This window comes from Oryzias melastigma, linkage group LG1 (genome assembly GCF_002922805.2).
Source record: "Oryzias melastigma strain HK-1 linkage group LG1, ASM292280v2, whole genome shotgun sequence".
Lineage (NCBI taxonomy): Eukaryota > Metazoa > Chordata > Actinopteri > Beloniformes > Adrianichthyidae > Oryzias > Oryzias melastigma.
Window position 1 is genome coordinate 10,886,506 of NC_050512.1, and position 18,748 is coordinate 10,905,253.

The 18,748-nt window shown below is 35.9% G+C and overlaps 2 protein-coding genes across 2 annotated transcripts; both read left to right on the forward strand.

Annotated features, from left to right (window-relative positions):
• The first annotated feature begins 266 nt into the window (after positions 1–266).
• Positions 267–5,976, forward strand: ears2 (glutamyl-tRNA synthetase 2, mitochondrial). Its single transcript, XM_024259912.2, has 10 exons — positions 267–666; positions 945–1,100; positions 1,395–1,584; positions 1,696–1,846; positions 1,957–2,278; positions 2,375–2,483; positions 4,075–4,228; positions 4,594–4,724; positions 4,799–4,934; positions 5,744–5,976. Exons 1-10 carry the CDS (start codon positions 465–467, stop codon positions 5,837–5,839), a joined length of 1,647 nt encoding a protein of 548 aa, XP_024115680.1. The 5' UTR covers positions 267–464; the 3' UTR covers positions 5,840–5,976.
• Positions 5,977–6,236: 260 nt separating this feature from the next.
• LOC112137546 (ADP-ribosylation factor-binding protein GGA2) lies at positions 6,237–17,022 on the forward strand. Its single transcript, XM_024259910.2, has 16 exons — positions 6,237–6,418; positions 7,490–7,574; positions 7,967–8,042; positions 8,571–8,669; positions 9,796–9,919; positions 10,007–10,107; positions 10,177–10,257; positions 10,339–10,476; positions 12,215–12,425; positions 12,532–12,705; positions 12,784–12,851; positions 12,924–13,036; positions 13,410–13,546; positions 14,183–14,352; positions 14,509–14,619; positions 15,328–17,022. Exons 1-16 carry the CDS (start codon positions 6,376–6,378, stop codon positions 15,436–15,438), a joined length of 1,842 nt encoding a protein of 613 aa, XP_024115678.1. The 5' UTR covers positions 6,237–6,375; the 3' UTR covers positions 15,439–17,022.
• The last annotated feature ends 1,726 nt before the right edge of the window (positions 17,023–18,748 follow it).

Consider the following 18,748-nt stretch of genomic DNA (forward strand, 5'->3'; position numbering starts at 1 on the left):
TCTAACGACCTTCAAATCACAACTCAAAACTTTCCTGTTCAGACAAGCTTATTTATAGCATCTTCTGTTTTCTGTTTAACACTTTAACACTTTGGTTTTAACTTATTGTTTTACTTGTGTGTTCTTACCTTTTTTTTGTAAAGTGACCTTGAGAGCCTGAAAGGCGCTTTTAAATTAAATGTATTATTATTATTATTATTATTATAATCTTCCACCAGAGGGCAGTGTCGTGATCGTGTGTGATTGCGAGCCATTCATTCCATTTTCCGGTATCGGTGAAGAAGAACACTTCCGTCAAATTCATAACATCAAACTACCGCTTTCAGAAAGCGCTTATGGGTTAAATGCGCTTTATTTTTGTTCCTATTATAGCTTTACTGTTGAAAATGTCTTATTTATAGCTATAATAAACTAAAAGGTAATAGCTTGTCTTATAAACGGCTCACAGCGTGTCCTGCACTTGCATGTGGACCATCATCATGCCTCCGTGGGTTCAACAAGCTAGCAGAAAGTGTCTTCAGCACACTTGGGTTTCCCGGGGAGGGTTTCGGTGTTTAACCGTGGCCAAGAAAAGACGAAATGACGTGCAGCAGCATCCCGCCGTCAGCCGAAGTTGCTCCACGGTCCAGAGCGATGTGAGAGTCCGGTTTGCCCCCAGTCCCACAGGTAAGGTCATCAAAGATCGTCTATTCACGTTTCGAGATTGTGTCATGTTGTTTATATGATCAGCAGATTTACTTGTGGGTTTATCACATAATATAAATGCGCTTACAGTATCTGAGTAATAAAAACGTATTTTTTAACTTTAGTGTTAATTATTATTTAAGTTTCTATCATAAATAAAGAAAAAAAAATACATTGTAACAGTGTGATACTCTCACACTGCCTACACATAAACTATTTTTTCAGACTTTATTTTGTTATTCTTTCTTCTTATGTAAAAGGCTTCTTACACCTTGGAGGTCTACGGACAGCCCTCTACAATTATATTTTTGCAAAAAAGCATGGAGGCGCTTTTGTTCTGAGGCTGGAGGACACAGATCAGAACAGACTGGTACCAGGAGCAGCAGATTCCATAGAGGACATGCTGGAGTGGGCCGGTAGGAAAACATAAATGCTAATTTTCTTGCAAATGACTTCCTTAACGTTTTTAGGTGTGCATTTTGAATAGAAATAATCATAAATACAATTTTAATCTTAATTTTACTAACAAATATGCCCTCCATAATCAGAAAAATGCCATGAGAACATGTTAAAACAATCATTTGATTGGAGTGGGTTTTAATTTTGCAGATTGTGAAATAAATGCCACTGGGGTGAAAGAAAGCAGGACTCAAGAACTAGAATCACCTCTCTCTTGGATCATGACAAGTGAAACTTATCTCCTCCTGCAGGCATACCTCCTGATGAGAGCCCCCGGCGCGGGGGTCCCCTGGGTCCCTACATGCAGTCCCAGAGATTAGACCTTTACAGCAAAACAGCTCAACAGCTTGTGGAGAGCCGACACGCCTACTATTGTTTCTGTAGTCCTCAGAGACTCGAGCTGCTGAAGAAAGAAGCTTTAAGGGTTGGGCAGACACCAAGGTAACAAAAACACAAATCCACAAACTAGTTGCAAATTAAACTTAAGTATACAAACCCAATATAAGACAATTGTCGTCTGTCATGACTGAGGCGCTGGCTGTTTTCCTGCAGGTATGACAACAGGTGTCGCCACTTGCAAGCTGAGCAGGTCCAGGAGAAGCTGGCTCAGGGACAGCCTCATGTAATCAGGTTTCGTTTGGAAGAGGGCGTTGAACCTTTTCAGGATCTGATATTTGGATGGAATCGCCATGAAGTAGCACAGGTTGACTCTAAAGAATTTTTTTGACAAAATTCATTTACTTGGATTGATAATACTGAACATTATGCTATTGTAGCCATTCTTTTCTTTTTTTAATTTTTTTGTTAGTTTAGGTGGAGGGGGACCCTGTAGTCATGAAGGCAGACGGTTTCCCCACATACCACCTTGCAAACATAGTAGACGACCACTATATGAAGATCAGCCACGTACTGCGGGGGTCTGAGTGGCTCATCTCGACCTCCAAACACCTGCTGATGTATCACGCTCTCGGGTGGCAGCCGCCGACGTTCGGACATCTGCCACTTTTGATGAACAAAGACGGCAGCAAACTGTCCAAGAGACAGGGAGACATTTTTATTGAAAACTTCAGGAGGGACGGGGTCCTGCCGGAGGCTCTGCTGGACATCACCACTAACTGTGGATCTGGCTTCACCAGTGAGTGTTCAGAGGAAACTAAACACTTTCAATAAATCATTTTGAAAAATGTTTTTAAAGATGTAACTAAATCCATCTGTAATGTTTTTGTTCAAGCCAATCGAATGGGGCGGAGGATAGAGGAACTTATTTCTGAGTTTAATCCTTCAAAGATCACAACTCATTCTGCACTGATGGACCTGGAGAAACTACCAGAGTTTAATAGGTAAGTCTGCATTCTTCCTTTTTCTATCAGGTGATAAACTTGAGTTTATCCACCTGCGATTTTTATCTGGGCAAGTTATTTGAGAAAAAAAAAGAAATGAAAAAGGAATTCTACTAAAATTCAAAGCTTGGGCTGTGTTTGAAAATGTAGAAATTAGTAATGTTCTCTCTTTTAGGGGAAAAAAAACTTCACATTTTTAGCGTTTGAGCTACAATACTTGTTTGTTATCAGGTTTAATGAGTTCAGGTTGGCAGTGCTTCTTTTCTTCTTTGGCCAAAAATACAGCTATGTAACTAAACTGCTTTATCTTAGCTTTGAGACTGGATTTGTTTAATTGAATTTGTTAGATAAAAATTTTAATCTTCAAAAATCTTTAGGCAAACCATACATTTTTACAAAAGAAAATGCCTTATTGCTGGTTTTTATTATTACTTTAATTAATTAATTTATTTTATTAAATGGCTTACTGCTGAAAAAGAATAGCAGCAGAACTAATCCTTATGCACTAATACAAAAAAAAGCATCAAAGCACAGACCAAAAACAACAAGCTAAGAAAGTACAATTTTGATCATAAAATTGAACTAAATAAATAAAATGTGAAATTATTAATAAAATGTGAAACATGCAGAGAAATTTGTGTTAATCTTTCATATGCATGGCCTTAAAAAGGTCTTTAAAAAGTCGGAAATTTAACTTGAAGAAACTTGTAGGATCCTGTAAATACCAGCCCACATTGCTACAGGACACGAGTGAAGAACAAACCTTTCTTAACCTAAAAATATTTAAGATAAACAGGGTAAATGTTCAGAACATGCATGCAGTTCCAACCCCACACCAAGAACTAGAAATAACTTCCTCTTCCAAAACACGTATTTCTACATTTCCTCTTTTATCTTTTGACTTAGCTTGTCAAAAACACCTTAAATACATTAATGTTTAAGAATTTTTATTGAAATTTGGACTTAAGAGGTTACCAGAAAAATATATTTGCTTTTGGTCAACAAATAAATAAATAAATATACTCATTTTTATTATAAGTCAAAATGTATTTTTAGAGCCCAAAATCAGAAGTAGTGGTGTTAACTTTGAAGATAGGCGATGAAATGACACATTGGCTCACATTTTGATCCATTCTTCTTTTAAAATAAGCCATTTAAAATAGTTATAGCTAACAGTAACGAAACAAAAAGATTTACACCTTTTTCTCTGTAGTTGTGTGAGTTTGGGCTTTCAGAATTTGATATTTAATTGTGGTGTAGAATAGAACCCTCAGATTTAATAATGGAGATCTATCACACAGGTCTGTCCTTAAAAAATAAGTTAATGTCTTTTTTTCACTCATTACACTTTCATTCAGCATGTAAAACGTGTTGCTTCTTTAATTCATTAATTTTATTTATAATTGTTCTTCTTTTAGTGAGTATTTTAAACATTTTAAGCCAAAGAATGTTTTAAAAGTCCTTAAAAAGTCCATATCTTCAGAAAGTATGCTGAAGGAATTAGACAGAGCTCTGTTCTTTTATTTTTGAATATACTTTTTTTTCCAGTGAGTTTAAGTGCAATTATGGATTTCTTTGTGATTTGTGGCAGGATCCACCTGCAGAAACGAATAGAAAATGAGGAGCAGTGTCATTTGCTGGTAAAAGAGCTCAGGGAAGAAATCCTGCAAGCCTACACCACAGAGATCCAGGACAGAGAAGTGCTGCTTGAGGACTACATCAAACGTGTGCTACAACTCCGGAAGGTTACCATAGAAACATTCTTATAAATTTACAAATTGCATCTGTCTGTGTTGAAATTCAGAAGCTGCAATCTCAAATGGTACATTTGAGATTTTGTGTTCACCAAATTATGTTTGGAAATGATCGATTTTCCCTAAGAGACGTATAAAAATGTCATATTAGGTTTCTCTTTGTAACAGTTGCCTGAGAAACTGTATTTTGTTTTTCTTGGAGGTCATAAAACCACTTATTATTCTTCCTGAAAAGTCTGCCTCTAAACCCTCCTGTTATCATATATAACCAAATGTACTTATTCTGTTTTCTATGATTGTTCTTTTTTAAACTGCTCTCCAGGAGCTTGAGTTTTTGGATTTTCCCTCTTGAACAGGGTCACATAACCTCCCTGAAGGAGCTCCTTCAACCCACCTACTCCTATCTGTGGGTGCGTCCTTCTTTCTCCAGCCAGCAGGTGGCAGCACTCACCTCAGAGGCTCATCTCATTGCTTCATTAGTGCTGAAGTGAGTACTTTGAATTCTCCAAGTTAACACTATCTGATATAACTAGTTTTGTCAACGTGTGTTTGTGCATAAAGGTTAATAGAGGAGCAGAAGGAGAAGCTTTCTGTGGAGGAACTCAATAAAGACCTGAAGATGCTGGCTAAGAAGACTGAAGCCACTAAGTACAGAGATGTGATGAAGTTGTTGCGTCTGACCATGAGCGGTTTGCAGGTATGGACGTGACTTAGGTTTTTAGGTTAAAGTTGAAGTCATGTTTGATGTTCGTCTAACTTGAATTTGTTCGTCTAACCATTTCTGATCTAATCTAAAAGAAGAAACTTTGAATGTATAAAATCAAATAGTCATGTGCTTTTTTAAATCTTTTTATTGAGTTTTTACCAGGAAAAAAAATACTAAAAGTACCTAAACAATTGAGCAAAATAAATACATCAAACCACATGTAGCTGAACATCAGCATATAGTGTCCTACATTTTACAAAGTTTGAATTCTAGGCATAAAATGTTACAAAAATTGTAACATTTATGTTTCATTTTTAAAAAACTGTAAATGGAAAGAAATGTACTGAAAGCACATTTTCTAAAAACCTTTTATTAGTAATTTCCACTTCTTTTTGGCTTCTGTAGTAAAATATTTTTTGCATGTGCTTCTTTTTCTGTTTGTATGACTAAGTTTAAGTCATTAGTTAGTGATTGTGGGGTTCTGGCAAGAATCAGGATGTGGGCGGATGGTGAAGCCATCTTGGCCTTCTAAGGCTGAGGTTTGTCTGGTAAAAGCTCAAAGATTACAGCTTCATTAAAGCTAATAAAATAAAATAAATTTGTTTTATTGATCACATCCCCCTTCATCAGAGTACAAGTATCATCTCGGTGCTTAAAAAGCATGTTTGATTTGATGAAATGAATTTTAAAAACATGCTCAGGGCTGCAGCACAGAACGAGGAAGTTGCTTCTGATTTTGTGACGGTAGGAATGGTCTTAGTTTTGTTTCATGTTTGATCTTTCGTTCCCTTTTCTTGCAGCAAGGCCCAAGTGTTGCAGAGATGATGGTTTCTCTGAGTCCTGCAGAGGTCAGCCATCGATTCCAGAAGCTTCTGCATCTCACAGACAGCTGTTAAAGACACAGAAGCTGGAGCCACAAGACCTCGTCGGATCTGGATCATATTAAAACATGAATATCTTTAGTCACCCATGAGAATGTTTTTTTTTTTAATTAAATTATTGCAAATGTTTTATAAAAAAGTTTGAAAAAATATATTTAAGATATCTGTGTGTTATTTGACATCATGAAAGTACATATAGAGTTTTCTTAAATTGTTTTAAAGGCTATTTTTAAGCAAATTACTTTATAAATGTAAATAAAATGTAAAAATAATATTAAAAATGCATTTATTATAGTAGGACAGTTTAAATGACCCCATACAGTTTCAGTTTTAGAGACAAAAATGTGTTCCACTTCATCATATTTTTTAAATAAAAAGAAAAGAGTGGTTTTGGTGAGCTTTCATGCTGCTGGTGATCAGTGAGGAGGAGGTTTCGCGGTTGCAGAGTCAGAAATGTGACTGCGTGAGTGTCACATGTCCTCATAAACAGCAGACAGTTTGACACCTTCCTCCTCTGCAGTCTCTCATCAGCTGTCTCCACAAGTTTGGCAATGGCGAGCAGTGGCAGCCAAGAAACTTTAGAGTCGTGGCTCAGTGAGTAAACAGTAATTAGAAGTTTTGTTTGTAAAAATATACTCGTGTAAAAATGATATTTTTAACTACTTGTTGTTCGTTGCGACGTCACGCTAGCAAGCTGCGGTAATAGTTGTTGAATTTCAAATACAATTTAAGCTTGCTATGGTGCAGAATTATATTTCTAGATCACCGAATCAGCAGTTTTTTGTTTATTTAGAATTAAAAGTCAAAATTAGAGTTTTTCACGAACTAAAAGTTTTACTACGCTGAAACAGGAAGTGGTTCTGGCGCGTGCGTGTAGGCTCGAGGTAGACGGCGCGCGCGCTGTCATAGCTGAAATAATTGTCTCACTTTTTTGTGCTAAATTGATGTTGGTGGAGTATTTTAGCTTTATAGAATTGTGATTTTAAAAACTTTATTTAATTTACTTTATTCACGTGGTACTGATTGACGTAACTGTAAACACGTTTATTGGATTTTGTCTATTTTACTCAGACGTTCTTGAATCATCTTTTAACATCGTCACTTGAATTCAGTTAAAACTAAAATTTATACTGAAAATTTAGAATAAAACTTGTATTGATAAGTTAACAATTTCTTTAATGTCTATTGATTAAGCCTATTTATTTTTTATTTTATACTGATTGATTAATTGATTGATTTGGTTTGATTGATTGATCAAGCTACTGCAGTAAAATCTAAGAACATACAGTACACACATTGATTCAATAAATCATTTATGGTAAAATATTTGGATTAATTGCTTGAAACAGAGAACGGAGATGCAAACTTTCATATTTTGGGAAATTTTAGATTTTAGTCACTTCATTTTTTTCCCAATATATATGAACAGTTAATAACAAATACTGCAGTATTGCAAAAAGTGTTTTTCCCCAGTAAAATCAGTTTAAGAGCATTGTTTAAAGATTTGTTAGGATTGTCAGGCAACATATTTAAGTAAACTGATAAATGAAATCATACCTAACACCAGCATTTATCTTTATCGATTTTTTTATTTATTTATTTATTTTTTTCGCGAAATGAAATTTAGTCTTTGTGCAAAAATGTGTTTTTGTTTTAATTGATCAGACAAGGCCACAGACCCTAATAACGAGGGGGACAGATGGGACTGCATTCAGGCCTTCTACCAGCTTGTCAATCAGGAGACAAATGGGTAAGGAGAGTGTAAAAGTCTTTTTGTTTTACCTTTTTTTCACTGCATACGGTCTTATCTGCTGCTTTTAAGAGATCAATGTCAAATCAGATGCGCAGGCCTCTTATTTTTGACCGTTGCTTTCATAAACATGCAGCTTTCAACACAGAGTTGCTGCAGGAGTTGTTGCGCCGTCATGAGTTTGTGTAACTGTCATGGATGAGGAAGAACTTTGTTCCTTCAGAATGAATTTGCATGGACTCTGTTAGTGATGCTGTGCTCATTATGGCGCATTCTTCTCAGAAACGTGTCGTTTATTCCTCTAGAATGTGTGGGTTGTGTGAGCACAGCATTGTCGTCTGCAATTGTTGTTAAATCTGATTTTAAAAAAAGAAACTATTATCTCCTTTCAGACCACAGGTTGCTACTCGTCTGCTCGCTCATAAAATCCAGTCCCCACAAGAGAAAGAAGCTCTGCAGGCTCTCACCGTCAGTACTGCTTACATATTCATATAGAAGAAAGGAAATGCATTTCATATTGTGTATTTTTAGAAACCATAAACAAAAAATATTTTTTCACATATTTAAACATGTAAAATGTTTTTCTTTTACATTGTATGTATGTAATATATTTCAAGTTTTTTCTTGTAATATATATGTTGCAATATTTATTAAAAAAAAAACACAACTTCTTGTGTTGTATCTCTGGAGAAAGGGGGTTTTGGGAACATTTTATCTGCTAAATTTTAACCTCATGAACAATAGTACACGATAATTGAATGTGTATTAGTCATTTGCTGTGTCATTGTACAGCTTCATGAATCAATGCTATGTTTGAAGCTAAAGTCTGCTGTGAAATGCAATTTTTCAAGGGTCATGTGCTTTCTATCATCTGACATGTATGCACTACATGACAAAACGTGTCTTTTTTATGGCTAGTTTCTAACCAACAGCAGTTTTTCTTTCAGTTTTCTATCACAAGTCATTGATGGTTCCTTTCTTTTTGGTGCTTTCCAGGTCCTTGAGGCGTGCATGAACAACTGTGGGAAGAGGTTTCACACTGAAGCTGCCAAGTTTCGCTTTCTCAATGAGCTGATTAAAATACTCACACCAAAGGTATTTCTGTCTGTCAGTGATGGATTTTATGTTTTAATAATTGTGAGCATTCAAGGGAGTCTCCCACCCTTTAAACTTTTAGAATCGACTCATTCCTATACAGTTAAGGAAATTTGAAGTTGCTAGTTATAATTCATTCACCCTGTTCATTTAGGACATGGGTGGATAAACTATGACCCGGGGCCCATATGCAGCCTGTTTAACCATTTAATCTGGCCGGCCACACTGGAATAAATTATATTAATAATCCATATTATTGCTTGATTTTTTTTTTTGTAATGCTGGTGTCTCCCCTTAGATCAGGGGTGTCAAACTCAATCACACAAGGGGCCAAAATCCAAAACACACCTTTGGTCGCAGGCTGAACTGGATAAACATTTATTGAACACAATAAAACTACATTTTTTTATTTTTAAAGCTGTAACTTTTTACCATAATTATGAATAATAAAAAGGTAGGAATATTATTCCAGAATAAATCAATTTAAAGCTTAAATAACTTTCAATATTTTACTCTCCATGAAAATATATTTTGTCAAAATGATACAAGTTAGAAATGAATTCAAGATAACATCGGACCATTAATAACAATAAAATAAAATGATCTGGAGGGCCGGATATAATTACCCTGAGGGCCGGATCTGGCCCCCGGGCCTTGACTTTGACAAATGTGCCTTAGATGGTGCATCGCAAATAAATTGACTTGTGTTTAGGTGCAGAAAGTTAGTTTGTGTTCTAGTTGTGTGGTTTTCGAGTTAGTCCTTTTTTATCATTCCAACACAAAAAAACACAGCGGTTTTTTTTTTTTTTTCCTCTAAGTGTGTGTGTTTTTTTTTTTCAATTTTCAGTGAAAAGAACAGAATTATGGGTAAAATCAAGCAACTTGATTATTAATTTTAAAAAAGCTTGATGAATTTTATTTATTCCTTTGGAATCATTTCAATCAAATATACATTAACTTCAAATTACTTTGGCAAAACACTATTATAAATCAAAAATCTTGTAAATTATTGTTTGCATGTTTAAATAATAATCATACAAAACCTTCATGGGGGAGAATAAAACTTAAAAATCAGCAAATTACTTGGGACCCTTCCCCATTTCCCCTTATTTCTTTTTCCAAACAGTACTTTGGCGCATGGACTCCACAGCAGGTTAAAGACCGAGTGACGGAGGTCCTCTATGGATGGACGCTCTGGCTCAAAGAAGAACCCAAAATACAGCAGGCGTACAGCATGCTGAAGAAACAGGGTGAGGAACCCCACAGGCAGAAATTCTGCAGTCACTATGGCAACAATTTATTCTGAGATTATATGCAACGTTTATTTGTCCATTCAGGCATAGTGAAGGGGGATCCCAAACTGTCAGACACACTTGTAATGGCTCCACCCCCACAAAGAACCACAGAGTCTATTTTTGACCAAGAAGACAAGGCAAAGGTAAGTTGGTGACATGTGACAGCCTGTCGTATTAAAGTCAGTGCTGCTGACCCGTCTCTGTGTCCTCAGCTGTTAACGAGGTTGTTGAAAAGTGGCCTTCCTGAAGACCTGGAAACTGCCAACAGACTCATTAAAAACACAATCAAAGAGGTAAGAAGGGCTGCTCATCCTCAGTTAGGGCGCTTTCTCTTGAATGAGTGGGGAAAATGAGTTTTGGTTTTCCGTATGCAGGAGCAGGAGAAGGCAGAAAAAGCATCAAAACGAGAGTCCACCCTGAAGGAAGTGGAGAGCTGCACCAAGCAGCTTCGAGAACTTCTGGACCAGCATGTAGTTAATGGATCCACATTTCAGCCCAGCGATGATGTGAAGGTACGCTTTGGGTTTCACTGTATTCAACACTTCAGTGAAAAGCACTTGAACTAGAAGTGTGAACAGATCTGAATACTTTCAACCTAGAAGATTACTTTTTTATTTTTTATTTATCCACAATTTAACCAAGAAAATCCCATTTGAAATCCAGAGATTTCTTTTTCAAGGCAGTACTGGCCAAGAAGGAAAATACTAAACAACCCAAGATATTAAAGCAGTTAAAAGTAACATATTTGTGATCTAATTTTCCTTCAGAATAGCATCAAACTCAATCAAAGTAGTGAGAAATGTCCTTTTCGAACCGACAGTGATGACTTTTTGCAGTCCAGTGTTATCCCGCCACAATCTGGCAATGTCCCAAAGAGTCTCATGATGTGGAGAATGCTTGACGTGCCCATGAGGTTCAGTCACTGTGGAGAAACAATTAGGCAGATCTTTTGTCGATTTAGTGTGAAGCTGCACAGAACAGAAAATGTCGTCTTCATGCTAACTGGTCAAGATCCAACTTTTACTTCAGTTATTTAACCCTAAGCAATTAAAAATATATATATATATATTTTTAATTTTTATTTTTTAATGAAAAGATTTGCTAATGTGGGACTCTAAATAAGATGATAAAAATGATATTTCTTTCTCTATGAACAAAGGGCAAGCTTTCCACACAAAACATTTATTTCCAGTTATATAAAAAAATGTTTTTGCTTTCAAGTAGATGTCGTGGGTTCGTGTAACTTTTGCCTCTTTACCAGGACTCCCTTGAAAAAGACGTCAGTGGATCTCAATGGGATTTTTTTAACTTGTTAAATAATGGTTTAATAAAATAAATTAACTAAGTTAATTTTTGAGCTGAATTGGATGGATGAATATGTACATTAGCAGGTGTCAATGGATTAAAAAAAGGGCAAAAAGTCTAAAATTTATTTTAAAATTTGACTTGAAACTTCTGAAAATATTTTTTTTTTGTGGCAAAAAATGTGATTACAGCCTAAAAGGAAGATTATTTAATAGGAAAAGACCAATGATCTTGAAAAAATAAAAGTTGCTCTTGTCACCTTTCATCACTGAAGCCTGGACTTTTAGAAAATGCAAATATATAAATAAAAAAAGACAAACATTTTAGAAAGGCAGTTAAAATAAAATCAAAACTAAAATTTTGGGCCTTTTTTATTATTGTCTCGATTAAAAATAAGAAAAATATCACAAAGTTTAGTTAGATTAGTATTCTACCCACTGACTGAGTCACTGAAAACGTCACACGTCGAAAGCTGAGTTCTGATTGCAATGAAGCGAACTGCCAAAATTCAGATATTTGAACTCAAGCTGCACTGCCCGATTCACATCCCGCCACTCAAGTTGCGGTGCTACCAGACTGCGGCACTGTCGCTGAAATCACGCCGTCAGAAATCAGATCGTCTCAATTGCTGCTTCTGCCATGCAAATCGTGTTTAGAGGCCTGGTGATACTCCAGAACAACATTTTATACTTAACGTCTGCAGAAACAATCATCCTTTCAATATTGACATTTTTTTGTGTGCATTTGATTCATTGTCTACTGTTATTGTGTAGCTCAGAAACAAAAAGGTCTTTGGAAATCAAACTTTGAGTTGATGTAATCATAAATTGTGTTGATGTAAAATAAATTGCTTAAGTTTTTTTCAATATTTTTCCACAAAAAAAGGTGTCATAAAGGAATTTATGGTTTAATATGTTTGATTTGATTTTCCTGCACCAACTTCAGGCCCTTTATGATCGCTGCGACCGTCTGAGGCCCAGTCTGTTCCGCCTGGCGAGCGATACGATGGATGACGATGAGGCTCTGACACAGATTCTGGCCGCAAATGATGAACTAACACTCTCAGTGAATGCCTACAAAGAGCTGCTGGGGAGAGGAAGCTGTAACGGAAGACAAGTGAGAAATAAAAGTGAAGAAGACTCAAGTCGAAGTATCTGTAGGTCCCATATTATTACTTTTTTAGTGTTAAAAAATAGTCTGATCTCATGTCCATCTCTGCTTAGTTTTTGTTGTTTTATTTCTTTTTTTTGTTTTGGTTTTAGCTCCAACAAGCCCAACAGCCACAAAGAGCTACCACCTTATTGACCTGTCAGCTCTGGAATCTCCAAAGCCTCACAGGAAAACTGATTTTCAGCCTGAATTAGAATCTTCTCTCTTTTTTTCTTCTGTGGAGAATTCTCTCTTCACAAGTGCTGATGAAGACTTCAGGGAAATCAGTAAGTTTACCTTCATCAACCCTTGTTTATTAACAACTATACATTTTTGATAGGGGAATTACATTCTTCATGTTACAGATTTTGATGAGCTGGGCTCAAAGCAGAGTGAAGATGGTCCAAAATCCTATTATACTGAACTGTTGCAAGTAAGACATAAAATATAAAGACACAGTTAAAAATGAGGAGTTAATAAAAAATAAATGTCACCTTTGCTTTAGCTTAACGAAGACATTCAGATGAGGAATCCTGAGCAGAATGGAGGGACGGGACTCACACTGAGAGCTCGTGGATGTGGAGGAAGCAGTGCTGCCTCAAACGGGACACATATTAGGTAAGAAGTTTAACAACAAAAGCACAGATTTTTAGGGAGGCAACAATGTAACATAAGTTTTCCATACATTTTAATAGTTGGTTTTGCAGTTTTGTTATTTTACATTTACTGTTAACCTTATTCTAAATGTGTAACTAGAGAGAGACAACATTTATAAATATAAATAATTTCCATCGGTTTATGAAGCAGCATCTCCTTTAATCCACTGAATTTTAGTGCTGCAGGGCAGAAGAAGTCTCTGATCATGCAGCCTCAGTACAAGTAAAACAGACTTATTGAAGATTAAATCCCTCGTTTAAAGCACAAAAAGCTGTTTCTTCTAAACTCTCAGATTTGAAATCCTCCAGCTTCTTAAACGTTTCTGTCCTGTCAGGTCACTACCTCACAATCAGTCGACGTCACAGAAACAACTGAGCCAAAGCTCCGCATCTCCTCTGAAACCAGAGGAAAGCTGTGGTGCTCCAAAATCACTGAACGCCATCTTTGTACCGCTGGAAACCATCAAATCTAGTAAGTCTCCTTCTGACAGATGAATTCCAGTCTATTTTCTTTGTTGCTTTGAGAAACTCAATCAGAAGAAATGTATACTAGCAGCCTTTTTGAACCAATTTAACTAGAATAAGTCAATATTTCACAAGAATTGACATAAAAACTGTTCTTTTTTTAACATATATTATTAATAAACTTGAATTCACTGCTACTTTTTAGCAATGTTTTTGTAACATTAGAGAGCCGGTCACCTCATATTATTCAAACCGGGCTTGGTGGGTGAGATAAGATATCTCAATTTGGAGGACTTCTAGTATTTTATGTTGAATGAAGTTTTCTTATTTTTTTTAAACTAATCTGATGTCTTCTTACTGGCACTTTTTTCATATCCTCTCTTGTGGGTCTCAATTTAGCAGTAATGATTTAATATCTACATGTCACATGCTTCAATAGTCATAGACAGATGTGGCAGAGATAATCTGGTAGTTTTTCAAAATAAAACATCATTCAGAAACAGGTGATAAGTAAAACGGAAATAATTTAAGTTATGCATTGACCCATGAACTGGTGTCTGTAGCCTGAGGCCCAACGATGTGCTCTATATTGTGTGTGCGTATATTCATGTCTGGTCTGACTGACGTTCTTCGGTTCTGGTAGGTCAGCTGGAACCAATCATTTTATACAACCAGGCAGGAATCCACGTGTCTCTCCATTTTGCTGGTAACCGTCCACCTGCTCACCCGGGTGTGGCTGTCGCTGTCATGTCTGCAGTGAACACATCGGCTCTGTCTGTCAAAGACTTTAGCTTTCAAGTGGCTGTCCCAAAGGTATTTGGGGTATTTATATTTTATATGTATTGTCTAAATGGGCAGATCTGAAGTCTGAATTTCTTAGAGGGAATGCCATGAAGCTTAAACGGTCGTTTGAAAGATTAAACAACACTTTTTCGTTGTTGAGGATTGATTTTACAAAAATGTCCACAGAGTATGTCGGTCAAACTTCAGCCTGCCTCTGGGACTCACCTTCGTCCTTTCAACCCTCTCCACCCTCCACCCTCAGTCTCTCAAGTCCTGCTATTAGCTAATCCTCAGAGTGTAAGTATTATCACGTTTACAAAGAATCACGTATAATGTGCAAAAACATGTTTTTTGCATGGATATATGTAAAGTGTGTGAAATAAAGAATATATGTAGTGTTTTCTTCTTCTGTTTTTGTTGTTACCAAAAAAGAAAGAGAATTAAAACAGGTAAAGTCTTGTTGTGGGAAAAGAAAAAGAGAGAGACGCTACAGTATATTTTTCATTATCTCGTTATCATGAGAAATATTTTTTTTTCTCATGATAATGAGATAGAGGATCTCGTTATCATGAGAAAAAAATTCGGGGAAAAAAATCAGGGGAGGCTGTTTTCAGCTTGTTCATGTTTAATTTTCTTTATACAGGAATAAGTAATAGAATGAACATACATCAGATTTAAAGAGCAATTTTACAGTTTACTGAAAGACAGTGTGCTGCATACAAAACTAATCAAAAAAACTATATATATATACTTTTTCTTTTTTGTTGGTTCTTATGACAGCATAAGTTTGTTTTGACTTTTTTTTATATTTTAAATAAATGTTCTATGTGTGTGTGATTTCATTTTATGATCATTCGCAAATAATAAGTGGTTGGAAAATACTGTAACTAAAAAAAGAAAAATTAATCACAATTATTTTTTTCCCTACGTTCGCGATTAATTAATTCAATATTTTAAATGGATTTCCAGCCCTAATATTTTATTAAATTGCCTTTTTTTTTGCAGAGCAAGGTGCGTCTGCGCTACAAGTTAACACTGACACACGGGGACAAACACCTAAACGAGGCTGCAGAGATTGACAGCTTTCCTGACTGGAACGCTCTGATTGGCTGTTGAAAGCTCCACATGTTCAAAGCTCTGTTCTGGCGTGTGTCTGACGTTAGGTGACGGCACAGTCAGCAATGTCGACACGGAGGTGGAACATTCTTAGCACATCTTTATGAAGTAAAACCAAAAAAACAGTGTTTTTAATTACATGTTTCTATGAAAACAGGAAGAGAGAAACTCTTTTTCAGACATAATACTGTTGGGTAATCTGTAAAAATGAAAGTAATATTTTACTGTTACTATTTTGGAAAACAACAGCATCAGTGCTTATCTTCTGCTCAGTTTGACCTTAAAACTGGCAGCATTCAGAACTTCTGAAGAACAGAATAGACTAAGAAAGATTTATTACCATCACGTTTTTACCTAAATGTCTATTGTGATCTTCTCGGTGACAGTGGTTACAGCTTTACAAATTAGTTTTTATTTATGTGGCTTAAATGTAGGAGATTTTATGTTTTTGAAGGCCGTAACTTTTACAAGTGAGGATTGAAAGTTACTTTTTGTTGTTATTTACTTGAAAAGGGTGATTTTAGCACCAATCTTTAGACTGAGTTTAATTGTAAAAACATTTTCATTAAGTTTTCTGCAAAAATTTTGAAGTCTTTATTATTACATCGTAGGTGAAGGATGTCTTTTTGAGTTGTTGTCTGTTTTGTCATCTCCCTCTTTTTAGAATCTGTTGCTTATTTTGGTGTTTCAATCTTACCCTCTTGTAATTTTTTTTCCGTTTTGAACTTAAATGACCACAAAAGTGTTTCTTAATCAGCAGTGTTATGCTTCTGTCTGAAGCTCAAAGCTGCCATTATGAGCTCAAATCAACAAATGGACTGTGAAGTGGGCTTAATCAAAGCAAGAACACACAGTGCATTTATGCCTGTTTTGGTTCTTTTTTTTTTTTTTTTTGCTTTATCTTATCATTTGAATTTTTTTAATACCAATCTTAGCCTCATGTGAAACACAGCAGCCATAATACTAAAAAGTTTTCCACTGTGTCTTATGCTATTAATAAAAACTTGATTTTTGTTACCAGTTTTGATTTTAAGAGCATTTGTTTAATTTGATTTGTTTGTTGCCTAAATAAATCAACCATTTAATGTTTTTATCTACTTATTTATCCTACCTGGATTGAGATTGGTGTTAAATGTTGGGCTTCTGTTGGGGGTAAAATCCTCCAAAATGTGCAGTCTAAACTCAATTATGTGGTACAGAATGCCAGCAAATTTGACTTTTTTTTTTTAAAAATCAAATTGTGTTAAGAATCAAATTAACAAAATAATGAAAACATTCTTTAAAAAAAGGAAGTAATGACATCCAAATTTAGAGCAACCAGACTTGCAAAATTAAATAAGAAAGTATTAAAAGGGAAAAAAGTACATCAACCAACTCTGGCAAAAAGCTATTTTCTAGTCTGCTTTTAAACACATTTAGACTCCTTGGAGTGATTGGAAGGACTTGTATTTTTTCTCCAGATTAGTTGAAGTTATGTTTTTGTTATAAACATTTAACATGCATGGAATCATCAGTAAGATGTTATTACTCAATAAATTTAGCTAATGTTTACTACCATTAACTGAAAAGTTGGAAAAAAAAAAACAGAAAAAGGGATATTTTTTTAAGAAACTATCACTTTTGTGGTATTAATTTGTACTGGAGAACATATGAGATCTTATATTCTTGTCTCTATAAATGCCAATATGGTGTCATTTTCACTGTATGTTCTTGTGAGGTTAAGTAATCCAACATTATTGTCACTTTGGCGTAAACATGATCAAACAGAGGGTTTGCATAATCCTCTTGTCAGCCATGAAAGTGTTTGTCAGAGTTGTGGTCGCTCAAAAAGTGATCTCTCACATGCAGAGCTGCCATCACAACAAGATAACTGCTTCAATTAGGAAAGAGGAGATTTCCACAAGTGTTCAGTCTTTTCCAGTCAAAAGGTTTCAGCCTGACTGAAGATTTCATAGAAGTTCATACTAGTTCAGGCTGACGGGTTTTTGTACGCTGTCAAGACAAGTCACAGACGAAAAAGAAAAGACTGTTGAGAGTTTTTAAGGAAAATGAAATCCAGCCAGATATATTTGAGGTCTTGGTTTAGGTTGGGCATAGTGCAACATTTGCATAAACCTCGCAGTCAGCTATGAGAACAATGTAACAGAGTGTTTACTGACTTCTATTAGCAAAAACTCTGTTTTGATGCAGTCAAAAAAGTGAGAAAAATATGGTTTGTTCCCCTCATGCATTTGAGTACATTTAACAAAATAAATACAAACAATTTTTGCATCTTTGTCCTATAATCTTTGGCATTTGAAGTTGTTTTTTTTAACTATAATTTTGTATTGTAAAAGTTACTGTCATCTTACATGTAAATCTTTATTTGAAAGCAATTGTTGCTACAAGCTTAAGGTGAGTGGATAAAAATATGTAAAGAACATCTTGCAGGATAAAAGTAATCCATCACTGCCTTGAAAATTATGAATTACTTCCTTCCCTAAAGATAGAACAGCTTCCCTTATCCACTGTAGCTTTGAGCTCTTAATGTGGCGACTATTCAGGTATCATCAGATATCAGAGAGGAAACTTCCTCCACAGAAAAAAAAGGCTAAGCTGAACTTTGCATGTATTTGTTGGTGTGGGATTTTTTTTTTTTGTATGTTTTAGACTGTTTAAGGAGCTTGGATGTAAGTAAAGTCCCAAATACAAGCAGCCAAAATGAGCTTCCTCTGTAGAATAGATGTGTGCTCCCTTAGAGATATCGAGAGGAGCCAGTTAATGTGGCTCAGGCATCTGGTCCGGATGTCTCCTGGAAGCCTCCCTGGAGAGGAGTCCCACTGGGCGGAGGCCCCGAGGAAGACCCAGGACACGCTGGAAAGACCACGTCTCTCGGCTGGGCTGGGTACACCTCGGGGTCCCTCCCAGAGGAGCTGGAGAGAGGGGAGTCTGGGTATCCTTTCTTAGAATGCTGACCCCTCGACCCAGTACCGGACGAGAGGAAGAGGAAGGAAGAGGAAGAAAGGAAGGAAAGAAGTGAGGAAGGATTGAATTAAGGAGGATGGAACGGAAAAAATGAACGAATGAATAAGGAAGGAGTGAATGAATGAGGAAGGAAGGAAGGAAACAGGAAATATGGAATGAATGAATGAATTAGAAAGGAAGTAAGTGAGGACGGATTGAATTAAGAAGGATGGATCGGAAAATGAAGGAATGAATAAGGAAGGAAGGAATTAGGAAGGATGGAATGAATTAGGAGGATGGAATGAATGAACGAATGAATGAGGAAGAAAGGAAGGAAGGAATTGGGGAGGATGGAGTGACGGAATTA